This window comes from Cylas formicarius, unplaced genomic scaffold (assembly GCF_029955315.1).
Source record: "Cylas formicarius isolate icCylForm1 unplaced genomic scaffold, icCylForm1.1 PGA_scaffold_7__23_contigs__length_41026272, whole genome shotgun sequence".
NCBI lineage: Eukaryota > Metazoa > Arthropoda > Insecta > Coleoptera > Brentidae > Cylas > Cylas formicarius.
The window spans coordinates 31,363,732-31,379,662 of NW_026844352.1; the positions used below are offsets into that span (position 1 = coordinate 31,363,732).

At 34.0% G+C, this 15,931-nt stretch overlaps 1 protein-coding gene across 4 annotated transcripts in view; it reads left to right on the plus strand.

Annotated features, from left to right (window-relative positions):
• LOC132705417 (gamma-aminobutyric acid receptor alpha-like) overlaps positions 1-15,283 on the plus strand; it is a 74,097-nt gene extending 58,814 nt beyond the window's left edge. For 3 of the 4 annotated variants that reach the window (XM_060675995.1, XM_060675997.1, XM_060675994.1), the window contains 7 exons: positions 1,852-1,934; positions 4,067-4,216; positions 8,316-8,468; positions 9,206-9,339; positions 9,570-9,689; positions 10,641-10,881; positions 14,678-15,283. In XM_060675995.1, coding sequence (XP_060531978.1) covers positions 1,852-1,934; positions 4,067-4,216; positions 8,316-8,468; positions 9,206-9,339; positions 9,570-9,689; positions 10,641-10,881; positions 14,678-14,850 — 1,054 coding nt within the window. In that variant the 3' untranslated portion in view covers positions 14,851-15,283. Of the gene's footprint in view, positions 1-1,851; positions 1,935-4,066; positions 4,217-8,315; positions 8,469-9,205; positions 9,340-9,569; positions 9,694-10,640; positions 10,882-14,677 lie in introns of all 4 variants that reach the window. The other variant, XR_009619424.1, reaches the window with a different exon arrangement.
• Positions 15,284-15,931: the final 648 nt, after the last annotated feature.

Genomic DNA, 15,931 nt, shown 5'->3' on the forward strand with positions numbered 1-15,931 from the left:
ATAAGATTTTTTTCGTAAATGCACATTTTATGCACTGAGCGCATAAAAGCCTGTATATGCTCAGTGCTAATAGGTGTTTTTGAAGAGTGCAAAAAAGTTGGGAGAGAAAAGTTTTTGTGTTTAATTGGCCAAACATAAAATAATCTTAAACAAGCATTGTAATTGAGCGTTGGAAAAGTTTCCGTTGCTATTTCAATTTTGTTTCGGTTCTTCCGACCGAAAACCGTCTTGGCAAATCATTTCATACATTCGCGTCCCAGAAGCTGCCCAGACAAATTAATTTATCAGGACGGACGAGAGCGGAATAAAAGCACACTTAGTGGAATGTTTTCCTTTCACTATTGTGGTTGCCTGTATTTATGTTTGTATGGTTTAAAAAAACTATTTCTCAAACTTATAAGTAGAAATATCACTTTTTCATTTTGGCAACATTATTTTATCTCTCCCATTAAAATTTTTTCGATGTTTAGTTAAATTTTTGAAATGAATCCATATAGGCTTACAATTTTAATATTTCTCATTAACTGGTTTTAATAATAGTTTTCCACATTTAACAATCTCTACCTTTTTAACATACTAGTCTAGATAAAAACTTCATAAAATTAACCAAACATTATCAGTGTTCAGCATCGAAGTACATGTCGTCTTTGTTTATTTGGTGTATTCAGTGTAATCTGAGTGTTTCAGGAATTATAAAATTAAATGTATAGAGTGTTGTCCAACCTTCAGTTCGGCAGTACTTCACGCGCTTGCGTGCAGTACTGCCGATTGGAAAAAGATCGCTTTCGACCGCTAACGAAAAAAGTACCACTCCACTTTGACTTAAAAACCCTATATAACGGCTTTCAGTAATTTTCGAAAATGGTGATGCAGACCACATTGTGTTAACCGGGATCATTACGAGAAAAACAATTAGATCCCGTCGGGTACTGTACGGTAAATTTAATTTTTGGTTACAATTTGTGAACCACCCTGTATTGCACCTGCGATTTTAAACGACCTGAAGCTCCAAAACCTATCGAAGCGAAGATGTTGCCAACGAAAAGGTTTCCCGTGTCTCATACGTGATCTTGCTCTCGATAAAAGATTTTCATTGTATCTCGTCAATTCCTGCATTTCTGTTGGGAATGAGGGTTAATCAATGTCATTAATTTTTGTGTCGAATAACCATTACCATGTAATAAACATTATATTTATTTATTTTTTTAGTCCTCTTTAATTCGATAAAATTTCTAGAAACTTGATTTAACTGTTTTAAAGAGCCAGTTATAGTATATTTTATGGGCAAATTTTGCTTCTCACTGTTACAATTTGCGCAAATAAATGTATTTGAACCGTTTTGAAAATGAGAAAACCTAGTTCGTGAGATGTCTTGAAAAAAAGACGATTGATTTTTGTTTTTTTTTGGAATCAATGACAATTTTTTGCTTTTAAATTCTTAATCTGAAGTTTCGCTTTCAAAAACATCTTCGTTTATTAAAATACGAGTCGATTCTTTTTCATTTTTAAAAAACCAGTGGCCATTTTTAGCCAAATTCGATCGACGATTCTTCATAATTTTATGTCGACAAGACAAAAATTTTGTTCTAAGTCAAGAATAAAATTTCAAATGTATTTCAAATCTTTAAAATGTTTAAGAAATTTTATCGAAAGGGATGGGCGTTTTGGAATCTGCAAAAACCTATTACATAACACTTGATAATAAAGTAAATCGCTTGGTATAAAAAACAGTATCCCAAAGATATTGGTTGCAATTTAGAATGCCGTTATATAAGCACATATATTGACTTAGAAGTGTGCATCGGGAAACTTATATCGACATTTTCAAACTTCTAAAACGTAAACTTTCAGATTGACAATAAAAGCTGGATGTCCGATGAACTTGGAAGACTTTCCTATGGATATACAGAGATGCCCCCTTAAATTTGGATCGTGTAAGTAAAGAGTAAGAAAAAGCACAAATACGTACTTACATATTACACTCCCTTAGTGGCTTGACCTTTTCAAGATGTTAAATACAAATTTAGGATATTTGTTAATAATAACGTACTGGGCTTCCACATATTTTCGAAATTCATATTTACCCTTTTCTTCAACCTTCATTATAAAATTATAATTATAAAAGATTGCGCATAGTCTGAAATAATCTTTCAAATTTAATTCTTACATGGTATGTAAGAAATTAGAAAACAATATATTGAAATATTGAAACAGAAAACCTCAATATTGTATTTTGTCACCCGTGTGACACATCCTCCAAAAGATGATGAACCAGGGACCCATATAAAAATGAAATGGTGGTTTCAGTCAAACTGAACATCATTTTTAACAATAAGATGAAGTGTCAAAAACCTCTTAAAATTAAAAGAAAATAAAATTTGACAACAGTAAATGTTAGCTTTTTGCTTTCCGTAATACGAATGATAACTGCAATTTCTTATAAGAATATTATGATGGGGACTCATATACAAGTAGATACCTACTTGCCAAATTAAAGTCACCTCTCTTACAGTTTACGAAATGATTGCGGATTGCTCCTGGTATAGGTATTACGAGACCCGCTAATCATACAAAAATTACTTCTGGGGAACGTTATTTCAACCACCTCCTTTTGATTGCGGATTCCCTCTCAAAAAAAACCACACACCCAAAAGAAATTCCACCAATCTCGTCCTAAACTTATATCACGAAAATCCCCGGTTGCCTTCCCTCTGGCGTTACACCGGAAAATTAACCAAAATGATGCAATCAAGGTTTAAACGTGCGCACGCTAGATGGTGCTATTCAAAAATTTGTTTAAAGTTTATACTACAACAGAAAGTTTGGTTGGAGCGATTGAATTGGAAACAGCTTTTATAAAGTTTTCCATTTTTATTATTAACGTCTTTATTCACCGTAAATCAACAAGCAAAAAACAAATCAAACAATAAAATGTGCGCACAGGGAAAGTAATTAATCGTTAATTAATTAAACTTTCCTGTTTTGGGGATTGTTGGCCAAAGTAACTCTTCCAAAGGTTGATTTCTGTTCCCCTGTCTTTCTCTTATTTTTCTGTCCCCTGTCGACGGTCCACGCTCCTCTGACACCTCTACAACTGGCTTTAGGGTATCTATTCCAGATTCTTCCTAAAACTCTCTAAATTCGCCGTCTACATCATCTTCAAAGTAATTTTGCTTCGAGTACTTTGTCGTTGGAGTAGATAATGAACTCGAATTACGAAAAAGGGGTAGTCTGCTAACAATTGGTACGCTCTCTTTTCTTATGTCAGTTCTTATGTCACACTTATGCCAGAATTTTTCAATTTTCTGGCATTTTTAAATACATATTGTTTACTTAGTTCACTGATAAATTGTACTAAAACTGTTCTGCAGTTCCCGTATTTATTTTCACCAATTCTAAAGAAAATATCGGGTCCACCAATTTTTATGCTAACTTCTAGCCTATTTTTGAAAACATCCAGCAAAACTTCTTTTAGTGGTACACTGGCTTCTACAGAAAGTCCAATCACAACAACATTTTTCCTCTATAATACTTCATCTTGAAATGCATTTTTTTTTGTTCAAGCTTAATATTTTCTGCCTGGAGTTCTTCCACTGTATTTTTCAATTCAATGTAAGTTTATATCTTCTATTCCCTGGTCGGTTTTTGAAGCAGCTCAAACATTAATTTGTTAGTAACGGAGCCCATTTCAATTAAGCAAGCTGACACCTGTCTCCTGCATTATCGGAATTGTCGCTATCTAAGAAACTCTTAAATTCTTTGCTAGTTATGGTTTTCCCATAATAATGGATACATGTAGTTCCTGTCCGCTGTTGGCTAAAAATTTGGAACGAAACGTTCTGGAAAAACACATGCATTTTTGTTATCTGATCATCGTCTCCGTCTCTCACAAAAGCGTGACCGACAATTACGTTTGGCATTTTTCCAGGCATGTTTTAATGGACAGAGCGGCCGTATCATAGAACCGGTGCCAATAATAATTTGCGCGATTACAGCGAAAAAATTAAGTTATCATCTTTGGGACAATAAAAATCAGCTTTTCATTTTGTGTTGATTTTATCGGCAGTTGGCTACACTACCCACGATGTCGTCTACCGCTGGAACGAAGCCCGTCAAGTTGCCATCGCCGAGGATATGAAATTATCTCAGTTCGATTTGATTGCGACCCCAGCGGCGAATCAGACCGACACTTTATTTAGTAGCGATGCAAAATCGGGTACGTATAACGACTTATTTGAATTCGTTTTATTGCTTACATATTGCGACCCATTTTTATCCGATCTCAAAGTAGTTTTTTCTTTATTTGTTTTAAAATTATACACTTTTAAAGAGAACCCCCTTTTTCTGAAACGGAGACTAAAACTGATGTCCCATTTCAGAGTTAAACGGTGTGTATGGAAAATGTTCAAACATTTTTGTTATGAAACGTTTGGTGTTTCGGTAAAAATTCCACCACCTGTAATTTCTAACTATTCAAAACGTGTTTTTTTGACATGGCAACGAATGAATTTTAATGGAATTTTCTTCCTCGTGGGTGGGTACCCAACAGCAAAATATACTGAAAATTTTTATATAAACATGCGTTGCTATGGAAATCTGTCAACAAAATTAATTTTTTCTACTCCCGTCTGTAACTTACCTAATTACACAGTCTTATTTCCCACGGATCCGAGCCACTTCGGACATTTCCGGGATTTTACCGTATGGGTTTAGGAGCAATCGGATGATTTTGGAGATATTTCCCACGCCTTGAATTTATCAATTCTGTCGGCCATGTCAGTGAATGGATTCGTATTGTTTAGCGAAAATGTACCCAAAAACTAACGGTCGTGGAAAAAGTATAGTATGAAACATGTTCGGTAAACTTTTTAAGTCACTCGTTTATTAAACACTCGCTCCGCTCGTGTCAAATAAACTCGTGAGTCAAATACCGTTTTTCTACTCCCGTCTGTAAAATACCTAATTACCCACCGATCTAGCGTGCGGGAAGCGTCACTTTACCACGTCAGTTTCGTTTCACACGAATCCGAGCCACTTCGGACATTTCCGGGATTTTACCGCACGGATTTGGGAGCAATCGGATGTTTTCGGAGATATTTCCCACGCTTTGAATTTTGACGTTTGTCATATCTTACGGTGAATATATTCGTGTTGTTTTGCGAAAATGTACCCAAAAACTACCGGTCCTAGAAAAAGTATAGTATGCAACACGTTCGGTAAACTTTTTAACTCACTCGTTTATTAAACACTCGCTCCGCTCGTGTCAAATAAACTCGCGAGTCAAATGCAGTTTACCGCACTTGTTGCATAATATACTATTGATTGGTTGAAAACTACTGGTGTGGAATTTTCTTACCGAATACCACAACAACGTCAAATTAAATCCGGAAATTTTTTCGAGCTCATGGACATTTAGAAAATTATCGAGTCGAAGACAGAGATAATTTAACCTCTAGTGGTATTATTAGTGAAAAAAACTGGAGAGCACCTTTTACGTAACAGCTGATGGTTGATATATATTTTTAAAACTAATGATTTTGCTATACAGCTATCAACAGAAAAGTCGGTCGCGAATCGCAGGATATTGAGTACTCGGTTACTTACCGTACAATTACAAATTTTTGGTAATGTCGGATTACCATTTGTTTTTGTTTCCTAAGTTCATCTGGACAGTACTGTTTTCGTCAACGTCCATATTAACGTTATAACTCCCTACCTCTATTTTATTCATATTTTTTTTATCTTTTCTTTTCAAACTGTCTACTATTAATTAGGTTGTGTCGCAGTCTTCCGAAAATGTCTCTGAGAAGGCTTTGAAAGGCTGAACCAACATTTTACGAGTTAACGCCAAAATCACAATTTGATAAAGAATTGTAACAGAAAGCTTATGAAAAAAATCATAAAGCAAATACGCTTTTAATTTTAAGACAGATTTGGTAGCCGTTTTGGCATATGACAATGCCAATGACAAACAAAGGTAGATAAAAACACTCTATTTAATTAAAAAAGAAGATATTTAAAATCTGTTCAGGCCATCCAATTATACTTTAAAAAATTCCTCAGAATTGAATCAATACTTTTTTTTTGTAATGTTAAGAAGAAATGAAACTTGTTTGCATGGCTCGAAAACAAAAGACTCCAGCGAGTTTTTGTTTTCACCTTAGAGTTCTTCTCAAAAAAAGTATTTTGTTTTGTTAGCTCTAATAGTTATCGAGATCTTCTATAGAAAGGTGAACGCCAGAGAATGCACATGTACATGTACCAACAAAGCGTTCGATAGAGTCCACCACAAATAACTAATGAAAATCCCCGAAGCAAAACAAATGGACTATAATGACATCGCGACCAACAATAATGATCGGTCAGAAAAAATCGAAATTAAGCAAGGTACAAGCACTCTTTTTCAGTGCTTAATCCGAAGGGATCCTGAAAACAGCAAAGGAAGTAGAGACAGGTGGAATAAATTTAAACGGAGAACTGATTAACAATATTCAATCTGCGGACGAGACTATAAAAATAGCAGAAAATGTCTAAAATCTTCAGAGATGGTCGAATGCGTCTGACAATATGAACTAACAAAAACAGCACTAAGGTTGAACAAACACCGATTAACTCCACAAACGACTATTCTAAACACGTTACAAAAAGAATAGAAATAGCACGCAAATTTCAATAGATTAAAAAAATTACTCTCTACGAGGGATCTGAAGTTAAAGCTAAGAGTAAGAATAAAGAAGTGTCTTCCCAACCTTGCCTTACGCAATGGAGGCATAGATGAATCATTCGAGCTATGGACGTAAAGATATCCTCGACAGAATATATTACAAACAACAATATTATGAGAATAATAAACGAAGAAATGGAGATAGTAGAAACAATTATGACTAAAATAGTACAGTACCTTGGACATATCACAAATGAGGCAAGGTACGCCAGGCTAGAAGTTATCATGTATGGAAAGATCCTGGGAAAAAGAGGTCTAGGAAGAAGGGTGTACATTGACCCAACCTTTTTAGAGCAGCCGCTATCAAAATCCGGATAGCCATGATAATTGGCAACCTCTGCTGCGGAGATGGCATTTGAAAAAAAAAGTTCGCAGTGTGAACTAACTTTGTTAAGGCAAGCGAGTCGGAACGTTGCCTTGTCTGTTGTGTAATTGTGGTTGTATACTATTGTGTTGTATCGTATCACTTCTATCACAGATTCTCCAATTGTCACATATTTATTTCAACCTTAATTATAATCTTTTATTTATTTATAGTGGGTAAATTACAAAAAAAATAGGTATTTATCGATATTAATAAGTAGATTGATTTAAAATATTAAAAAAGCATTAAAATATTTTAATTCTACTGGCACAAAATTTAAAAAACTAAAAGATCAAAAGACGAAATAAAAAAAAACAATTATAATTTATTTAGAATATCAGCAGTGGATTATGCACCTTGAGCAATTGACAAGTCTTGAGGTGCGTTCATTTGCAGAGTGATGAGTAATTATATTTCGAGCTGGTGCGCTTACGTTTCTTAGAAGTTCTTGCGTTTGACATCTAATTTATTTTTTCAATCAACTTACAGATTATGAAGGATGTACAAAATCTAACCCACACTCCTGATTCCTCATTAAATGTAAAAACAGTTTTAGAAAACAAATATAAATGTATGAGCAAAGCGTTCAGACTTTAATTATTATAAACTAATCCGATTGTAGCAGTTTGTAGTATTAGTGACGCTTCATCAACAAAGCCTTCATCCATAATGTTCATAGGAATGCATTTGTCAATGAACACATATTTAAAAATTGTATATAAATAAAAGTAATAAAAGTTAAAACTAATAATCGTATTATTTGATAACGATATTTATTGTTATTTATTAGGTATGTTGTGTGGTTACGTTAATCAACCAAATTCTAGATTGTGGGAAGCTAATTAAATTATACTGATGACGAATTTGACATGGGAGCTTTTAATTTGTCCTTCGGTTTAACCAACAATTTCATGTGATTAATATTTGCATGTGGCGATTCATTTTATTATCGTTTTTAGGGTTCGACACCCCGATGCAGTATCAAAACGTTAATTGGATAAAACCGGCATCAAATAGTTTTCGAATGCGTTCGTCGAATTAGTTGAAAACGAAATAGCGTTAAGAGACATCGAAATTTGAAAATAATTATCCGCTACAATGACGGTTTTTGGGACATAATTAGTAATAATTGCTTTATGCCGTTACTTTTTAGCACTATAAACGACAGATTTCAATTTATCTATTCCCGTGGGCGATGCGAAAATAAATCGTGGGATTTTGTTTCAGCTGAATTTTCAATGTTATTGGTAAGTTTCCATCTTCAAAGACACATGGGCAACTTTCTGATTCAGGTGTACGGACCGTGCGTGCTGCTAGTGGTTCTCTCGTGGGTATCCTTTTGGTTAAATCGTGAAGCTACTGCGGATCGTGTTTCATTAGGTAACAATCAATACTAACAAACTACTGAAATGGCACGTTTTAGCCACATTATACTATACTGTTTGATTTATGTTTATTCATTTTGAAGTTATGCCCGTCTACAAATATATTTAAAAAAATATTTATTTCATGAGTGTTAATTTTTAGAGTAGGTTTACGTAGGAAAATATATCTAATGTTATTTATAGCTTCCTATATCCCTCATGTTTCAAATTTGACTGTCACCAACGGAATCTAGGAAACAGTGGAAGTGATAATATTCGAATCAAAAATTGAAGCTTTCTGTAACAGTTTAGGAAACATGTCGCAAATATTCAGAAAATTCAAAAACATGAGCAGTTTGAAAAAAAAACTCCAAACAATACAAATCTAGAATTTTCGAGTTTTAGATAGATTGTTATCAGATAGTCAACATTGCTTAAATAATGGGCGAAAATTTAAACACTCGGTGCAGTGTGGTCAAGAAAAAGATCTATACGCGGAGCACAAGAAATTAATATCTGCTTGAAGGAACTTTGAAGAAATTTAATTTAATCACAAAATAAGAAAGGTTAAAATTAAGAAACTATGAATATTATATTACGAAATACCTTTGTAATTGGAGAATAACATGGTTATAAAAGAAATTAAATTTGATTTAATTCGATAAGAAAAAAAAGTTATTACACACATATTAAACCAATTGGTTTCCTATTGCATAGTGGGCCTAATAATGTATTATATTGTGATTTCTTCAGGTATTACCACGGTGCTGACTATGACTTTTCTTGGTTTGGAAGCAAGAACTGACCTACCTAAAGTACCATACCCAACAGCATTGGATTTTTTCGTTTTCTTAGCATTTTCCTTCATCTTTGCTACTATTATACAGGTACCTATGTTATATTAAGGTACGGGCAGGTATTTTTTATTGAGTTGAACTTCTAAGACTATTGTTTTGCACAAAAACTTGCTATTAAACTTTGTTTTGTTTTGTTCGTTTTGATACTAAATAAAAATAGTGTAGCTAACCAATTAAAAAAAATGTAATTTTCAAAGCAAAAGTTTCATGACTCAACAAATAGAGATCAATACTTTTGTAGACTATATTATTGTTTTCAGTTTGCAGTAGTCCATTATTTCACAAAATATGGTTCCGGAGAATGTTATTTTAGCAGTGATTTCAATTCCGAATCGAGTTCCAGTGACGATGACAACTGGGAACGACGTCGCACTGCATCAGTAGGTTATAAAATCACGTTATTACACAATTCGTAAAAAAATCGACTCAACTTAGGAACAATTCGTGAACATTTTGGAGCAAAAGTCGAATCGTTCTCCATTCCCATTCGGAAAGTTGGAATTTATGTCCCTACCATTTTGGATGAGACTTGGCGGTTTCAGGTATTTTTTAGCCATCGAAAAATGAATACATACGTTCTTGATACGTAAACTTAGTTTTCAGCTACCGAGTGATTCTCAAAACCATTATTTTTGAAAAAGTCCTTACAACTTCCTCATAACTAGAAAAATTGACTTGTTTGACGTTCGAGCGTGCGGAAAGCGTCACTTTACCACGTCAGTTTCGTTTCGCACGGATCCGAGTCACTTCGGACATTTCTGGGAATTTACCGGACGGGTTTGGGAGCAATCGGATGTTTCCGGAGATATTTCCCACGCCTTGAATTTTGACGTTTGTCAATTCTGACGGTCATGTCAGTGAATGTAATCGTGTTGTTTTGCGAAAATTTTTCCAAAAATTAACGGCCGTAGAAAAGGTTTTATTTTATGCCATTTTGTTTTTATTGTTTATAAAATTTCATTTAAAATGATTTAAACGAAAACTGATTGCAAATTGTATCTTAACGGATGGAGTGATCCCAACAAACACTAAAGACTCCTTTAAAAAACGGATTTTCCTGAAATAAAAAGTTTAAAAGTAATACTTGAGAATCACCGTATAGCTCGGAAACGAGCTGACGTATCAAAGATAAATAAATTTTCGTATTGGAATTTTCCTCAAAAATCAAGGCCGAGAATATCTTTGCCTATTTTTCGGTATTATGCTGGAAATATCCTAAACCACCAAATCCTATCGAAATTGACCCATTCTGTACATACATAGGTCTAAATGTTACTTTTGTTTGTGTATTTTTGAACGCATGTTTTAAATTAATTTTTTATAATATGCAGGTGTCGGAAAAGAAAAAAAGCATAACTCACGTATCCCCCATTCACAACACAATTCCAGAACAACCCCATGTTATAGAGGTGATTCCGCTTTCGGGGTATACTATACCGCAGAGGCTGAATATAAGGAGGAGGTCTTCCCAGCCGTGGACCACTCTGTCCAACTGTTTAGGAAAAAATGAGGAGAAAATGCCTTATCCGCCTACGAAAAGGAATTCCAGTGTCCATAGGCTGTCATTGCAAAGTAAGTTTTTATACGTAGTTTAGACGTTATACTTTGGATATAGACTTGTTGCGAAAAGTCCCAAATAAGAATATATAATAACATGTAAAAAAAAAGAAAAGGAAATTTTGACAAATAGACAGGCTCACTCTCGTAATCGTTTGTTCAAAAAACTAAAAAAAATTGCCATTGTTAAAAATAATGAAGAATATATTTACTAGAATATACAAAAAAGTGTGTTGTCAAAAATTCGCCAAATTTTAATCATTTTAATTTTCTGAAAATCGCAGGTTTTTATTATTACAACAGCAACCATGTCCTATTTACTTAGTCAGTGATGCCTTAATATTCCGGCTACAAAAATCTACATAGTTGTTTCATAACTCTTGAAAGACCTCTGGGCACATGTATTACTCATGTGATGTGTGTGTGAAAATATCTTTCTACATTCTATTAAAACATTTGTATTTATCGAAATCAATCTTGTTTTGGTCATTTTTTTAATTAATATTACTAACATTATTTTACCAATATTATTGTTATGTGTTATTTGTAATAATATAATATAAGTCAATCTTTTAATTTCAAGTTTGTTTAGAAGATCAGTGGTGTCAAAGGGAGCTTTTTCACCAATATTTATGGAAAGAAAAATAGACGCCGCCGACTTTTTATAATTGTTATTTTTTCAGGTGAAACAGCTAAAATTTTCTTTGTACCATATTTATTTTTTTGTAGAAAAAAATCAGTAACTGTGTATGTGTGTATACGAGTTTCCAATTTTCGAAGATTTCGTGAATCTATCATAATTTATTATTTTTTAAATCATTTTTTAAAAAATCTCATTTGTACGCATCTGAATTTTTCAGCTAATGTTATTTTTGTTGAATATTTCAACTTCATTTTTACTTGCTCATTAGTAGTTATCTATATTATACATATACATATATAGTGTATTAGTGTTTCTATAAGAGTTTGTGATATGCCAAAAAGATACAGATATTTGAAATTTAAGTCCGGTCCTTGACAAGTCAAACCATTTAGTCGTCTAGCGCAAGAGTTATTAACATGTTAACATAGAAGTTCTGCCAAAAAAATTTTAATTATTACACTTACGAAGAGAATAGCTTAACATATTTAAACAAGTTTAAAGCCCAAAAAAATTTTAATTGTCTTAATTTTGGGAAAATGAAAATTTGGCACGGGCAGTTAAAATCGCAATAGTAATTTATTGGGTTGTTCGGAAAGTCATTTCGTTTTTTTTTGGGGAACATGAAAGACAGTTTTCGTATAATGAATAAATATTTTATTAAATTATATATTGGCCATTCTGGTCCAACACCTTTTGCCATCTTTCTGGCAGTAACATAATTCCCCTCTCATAAAAGTTTTGGACCTTGCTGGCAAAAAACTGGTTCAGGTGGTTTTTGACATCTTCATTTGAGGTAAAGGTTTTGCCATCCAAAAAATTTTGCAGGGACCGGAACAAATAGTAGTCGGAAGGCGCCAGATCTGGAGAATATGGTGGATGTTGCAGTACGTCCCATTCAAGCTGTAAAAGTTTTTGGCGAGTGACCAAACTTGTGTGAGGTCTCGCATTATCCTGGTGGAACACTACACCCTTCCTGTTGATTAATTCGGACCTCTTCTCTTTAAGTGAATCATTCAATTTGTCCAGTTGATGACAATAGACTTCTGAATTAATCGTTGTATTGTCCGGCAAAAGCTAAAAAAAGATTCCTTTGACATCCCACCAAACGGAGAGCATCACCTTTTTTTGGTGAATGTTGGCTTTTGACACGCTTTGAGCCGGTTCATCTTTTCTGCTCCATGACCTCTTGCGTTTAACATTGTTGTATACAACCCATTTTTCGTCCCCAGTAATAATCCGCTTCAAAAATGGATCATTTTCTTGACGTTTGAGGAGCGAATCACACACGTCAACGCGACGACACAAATTTCGCTCCGTAAGGACATGGGGCACCCACACATCGAGCTTCGAGGTTAAGCCCGTGCCTTTCAAATGGCCATAAACAGTCGAATTCGACAAATTTAATCTCTCACCGATCTCTCGTGTGGTTATTCGCCGATTTGCATCAACTAATGCCTTTATCGCATCTTTGTCAGCTTCGACCGGCCTTCCAGACCGTGGTGCATCTTCGACATCAAAATTGCCGGATCGAAATTTTGCAAACCAGTTCTGGCACTGGCGTACTGTTAACACGCCTTCTCCATACACATCCGTCAATTTTTTTCTCGCTTGGACAGCATTTTTACCTTTTCTGAAGTAAAAAAGTAAAATATGACGAAAATGCTGCTTATTGCTCTCCATATTTAAAAGGGCACCAACCAAAAACTACTGCGTAGAATTAATAGAACTTTTTCACACACAAGCCTTGCAATATCAGCTCTCAAGACATATAATGGTTATGCGGCTTAAGTGTGAAGTTGGTTTCGAAAAAACGTAATTAAGTCCTCTGACGGGAAAAAACGAAATGACTTTCCGAACAACCTTATATATTCATTCAACACATATGAATTTGGTCCATTTGCAAGAGAATTTCCAGCTTGGTAAGAAGATAATTATGGTGGAGATTATCTGTTAGCTAGCAGGATTTTTTTTTTTTTGCTTAAGATTCAGTTTCCTCTAATTTTACAAAGTGCCAAATCAGCTACATGTGGGCTACAACCGTGTTTTCATAGTGCAATTTGTTTCTTTTCGAGTTATTTGAAAATAGGTATTTCTGGATAGGATAGGAAATTAGAATTTCTGTTTGAAAACTTGAATTTTCTATTAAAAAAAGTATCTTATTTAATTTAACATTAATTGTCATGGTTAACGAAAACAAATAGAAATAGTTATTATTGTTATCGTTAATTATAAGATCAGGAGGCTGCCGAATTGGTAATACGAAACACCCAAATAAACATATCATCCACGTTAATGTCGGCAATGTCATTACCAAATTTAAAAATTCCGGAAAATCCAAAAATTTCATTTAAAAGAATGAAGAACAAGGTAACGTCTCAAGAGTTTCTGCTTATAATAAATAAATTTCATGTTCTGTGCTTGATTTAGAGCAGAAGTTGAAGACTTTTCAAGGACAATTTTATTCATTGAAGAGGCAACATTTACTTCTAATGGTGTTGTATGTTTCCAGAATTGTTGTCATCAGAATGCTGTGACCAAACGGATTTAAAAACGAATGTTTGGTGCGGTATTTTAAATAATTAAATAATAATCCATATTTTTTCCCCAAATTATTACTATTTAGATTTACTTAAATTTTCCAAGAATCGAAGTTTTTGATTTTATTAGCGACCTATCACTAAACGCGCGATAGGCTCTGCGCTGTCAGCATGATGAAGCTTCTTGTCACAATGCAATCAGATGCAACGAATATTTGGATAGAACTTTTCTGCAAAGATGGATAGGGCTCTGTTCAGAAGTACGCTGGCCACCTAGGTCACCAGACCTTACACCCCTAGATTTGTACTCGTGGGGTCATTTGAAGGAATTAGTCTACAAGAAGAGACCATGCCGTGATCGCCTGGATGAAATTATAATATATTGTTATAAGGAAATTATCTGGCACATAATCCTCATATGATCAGAAATGCTGTGTCAGAATTCTTTAGAGTTTTGTGTGCAAAAAGACGGGGGAGGCCGTGTGAAGACTAAAGTGTTTGTTCCATTCAGATTCACTTGTTATTGTCATTTGCCACATCATAAAAAATTAAAGCACTTAAATTGTAATACTATTTTGTATAAATACAAGAAAGGTCGATAAAACATTGACTGATTTCTGTTTTATTTCAGACAGCATCCACAGGAGAAAAAAGAAAAAACACACGCCAAGATTCAATTCCGTTTCGAAAATAGATAGAGCATCGAGGATAGTATTTCCCCTATTATTTGTAACAATAAATATATTTTACTGGTATTCGTACCTTTCCAGAACCAACAGGATACATAATCTAAGTGTAAAATAAAAAAAAAAGTCCATTTGTTGTCTGGATGTCTAACACCGAGTGTTATAAAATTTCGTCGTACCTATTTAATTGTTTGGAACGTATAGAACAGTCACGGGCATACCGTCGTATTTGTTGAGGTTGTATTTATGCGAAAAGAGCTGCGGTACAGGGTGTTAAATGTTGCCCCAAAGCTGTATATTTTTATATGTGAAAATAAAAAATAAAGCGGAATTTTGTTCCTTGTATTGTTTTGTTATATCTACGCTGGTTATTGGTTGATTGATTTCTTTCTTCAAATAAAATAAAATCAGAGTAGAACGAAATACTCGCACCATACAGTGAAAATATATAATGTTGATACCTAAGTGTTCTGATTGCATTTGCGCTTTTGCTCTCTGTCTGAAGCTTTTTTTTATATCCGAACTTCATTTACCAAATCGACTTAATTTACAAAAATTTAAAAAAATAATAAATAAAATAAGCTTGTAAAATCTGCTCTGATTATTTTTTCAAAATTTTCTCTCATATAAACTTCTGTTTTTTATAAACACAAAAATAATGCACTTGTCCAAACTACACCTAGGTAGACAACATTGCAGCACTCAAAAAACAATATGGCCGCTGACAGATCGTCAATATTTTCTCAAAATATGACTAGTTCTCGTTAAATGTTCTAAGAAAACGAGTTAAATATGTGGAAATCGCTGTTTAGAAAGAAAATCGTGCGAAAATGTCAATTCCGCCTGCGGCGCATCAATTTCTATCCTTGTAGGGCCACCAGGTAATCAATATAGTTACTAGATAATATAGTGGCCATACAACGGTAAAAACTGCCGCAGCCAACATTAATATTAATTTTACGTGGATGCTTCTGCATTTCACCCACTGAACTGCATTTTGCGCGTTTTTCGTCCTAAACGGTGATTTCCACGCACTTAATTCGTTTTTTCGGAACATCTAACGAGAACTAGTCATATTATGGAAAAATATATGTCTTAAAATGCCGCAATCAAACATATTGACGATATGTCAGCGGCCATATTGTTTGTTGAGTGCCGCAATGTTGTCTATCTAGGTTGGACAACTGCATTATTTTTGT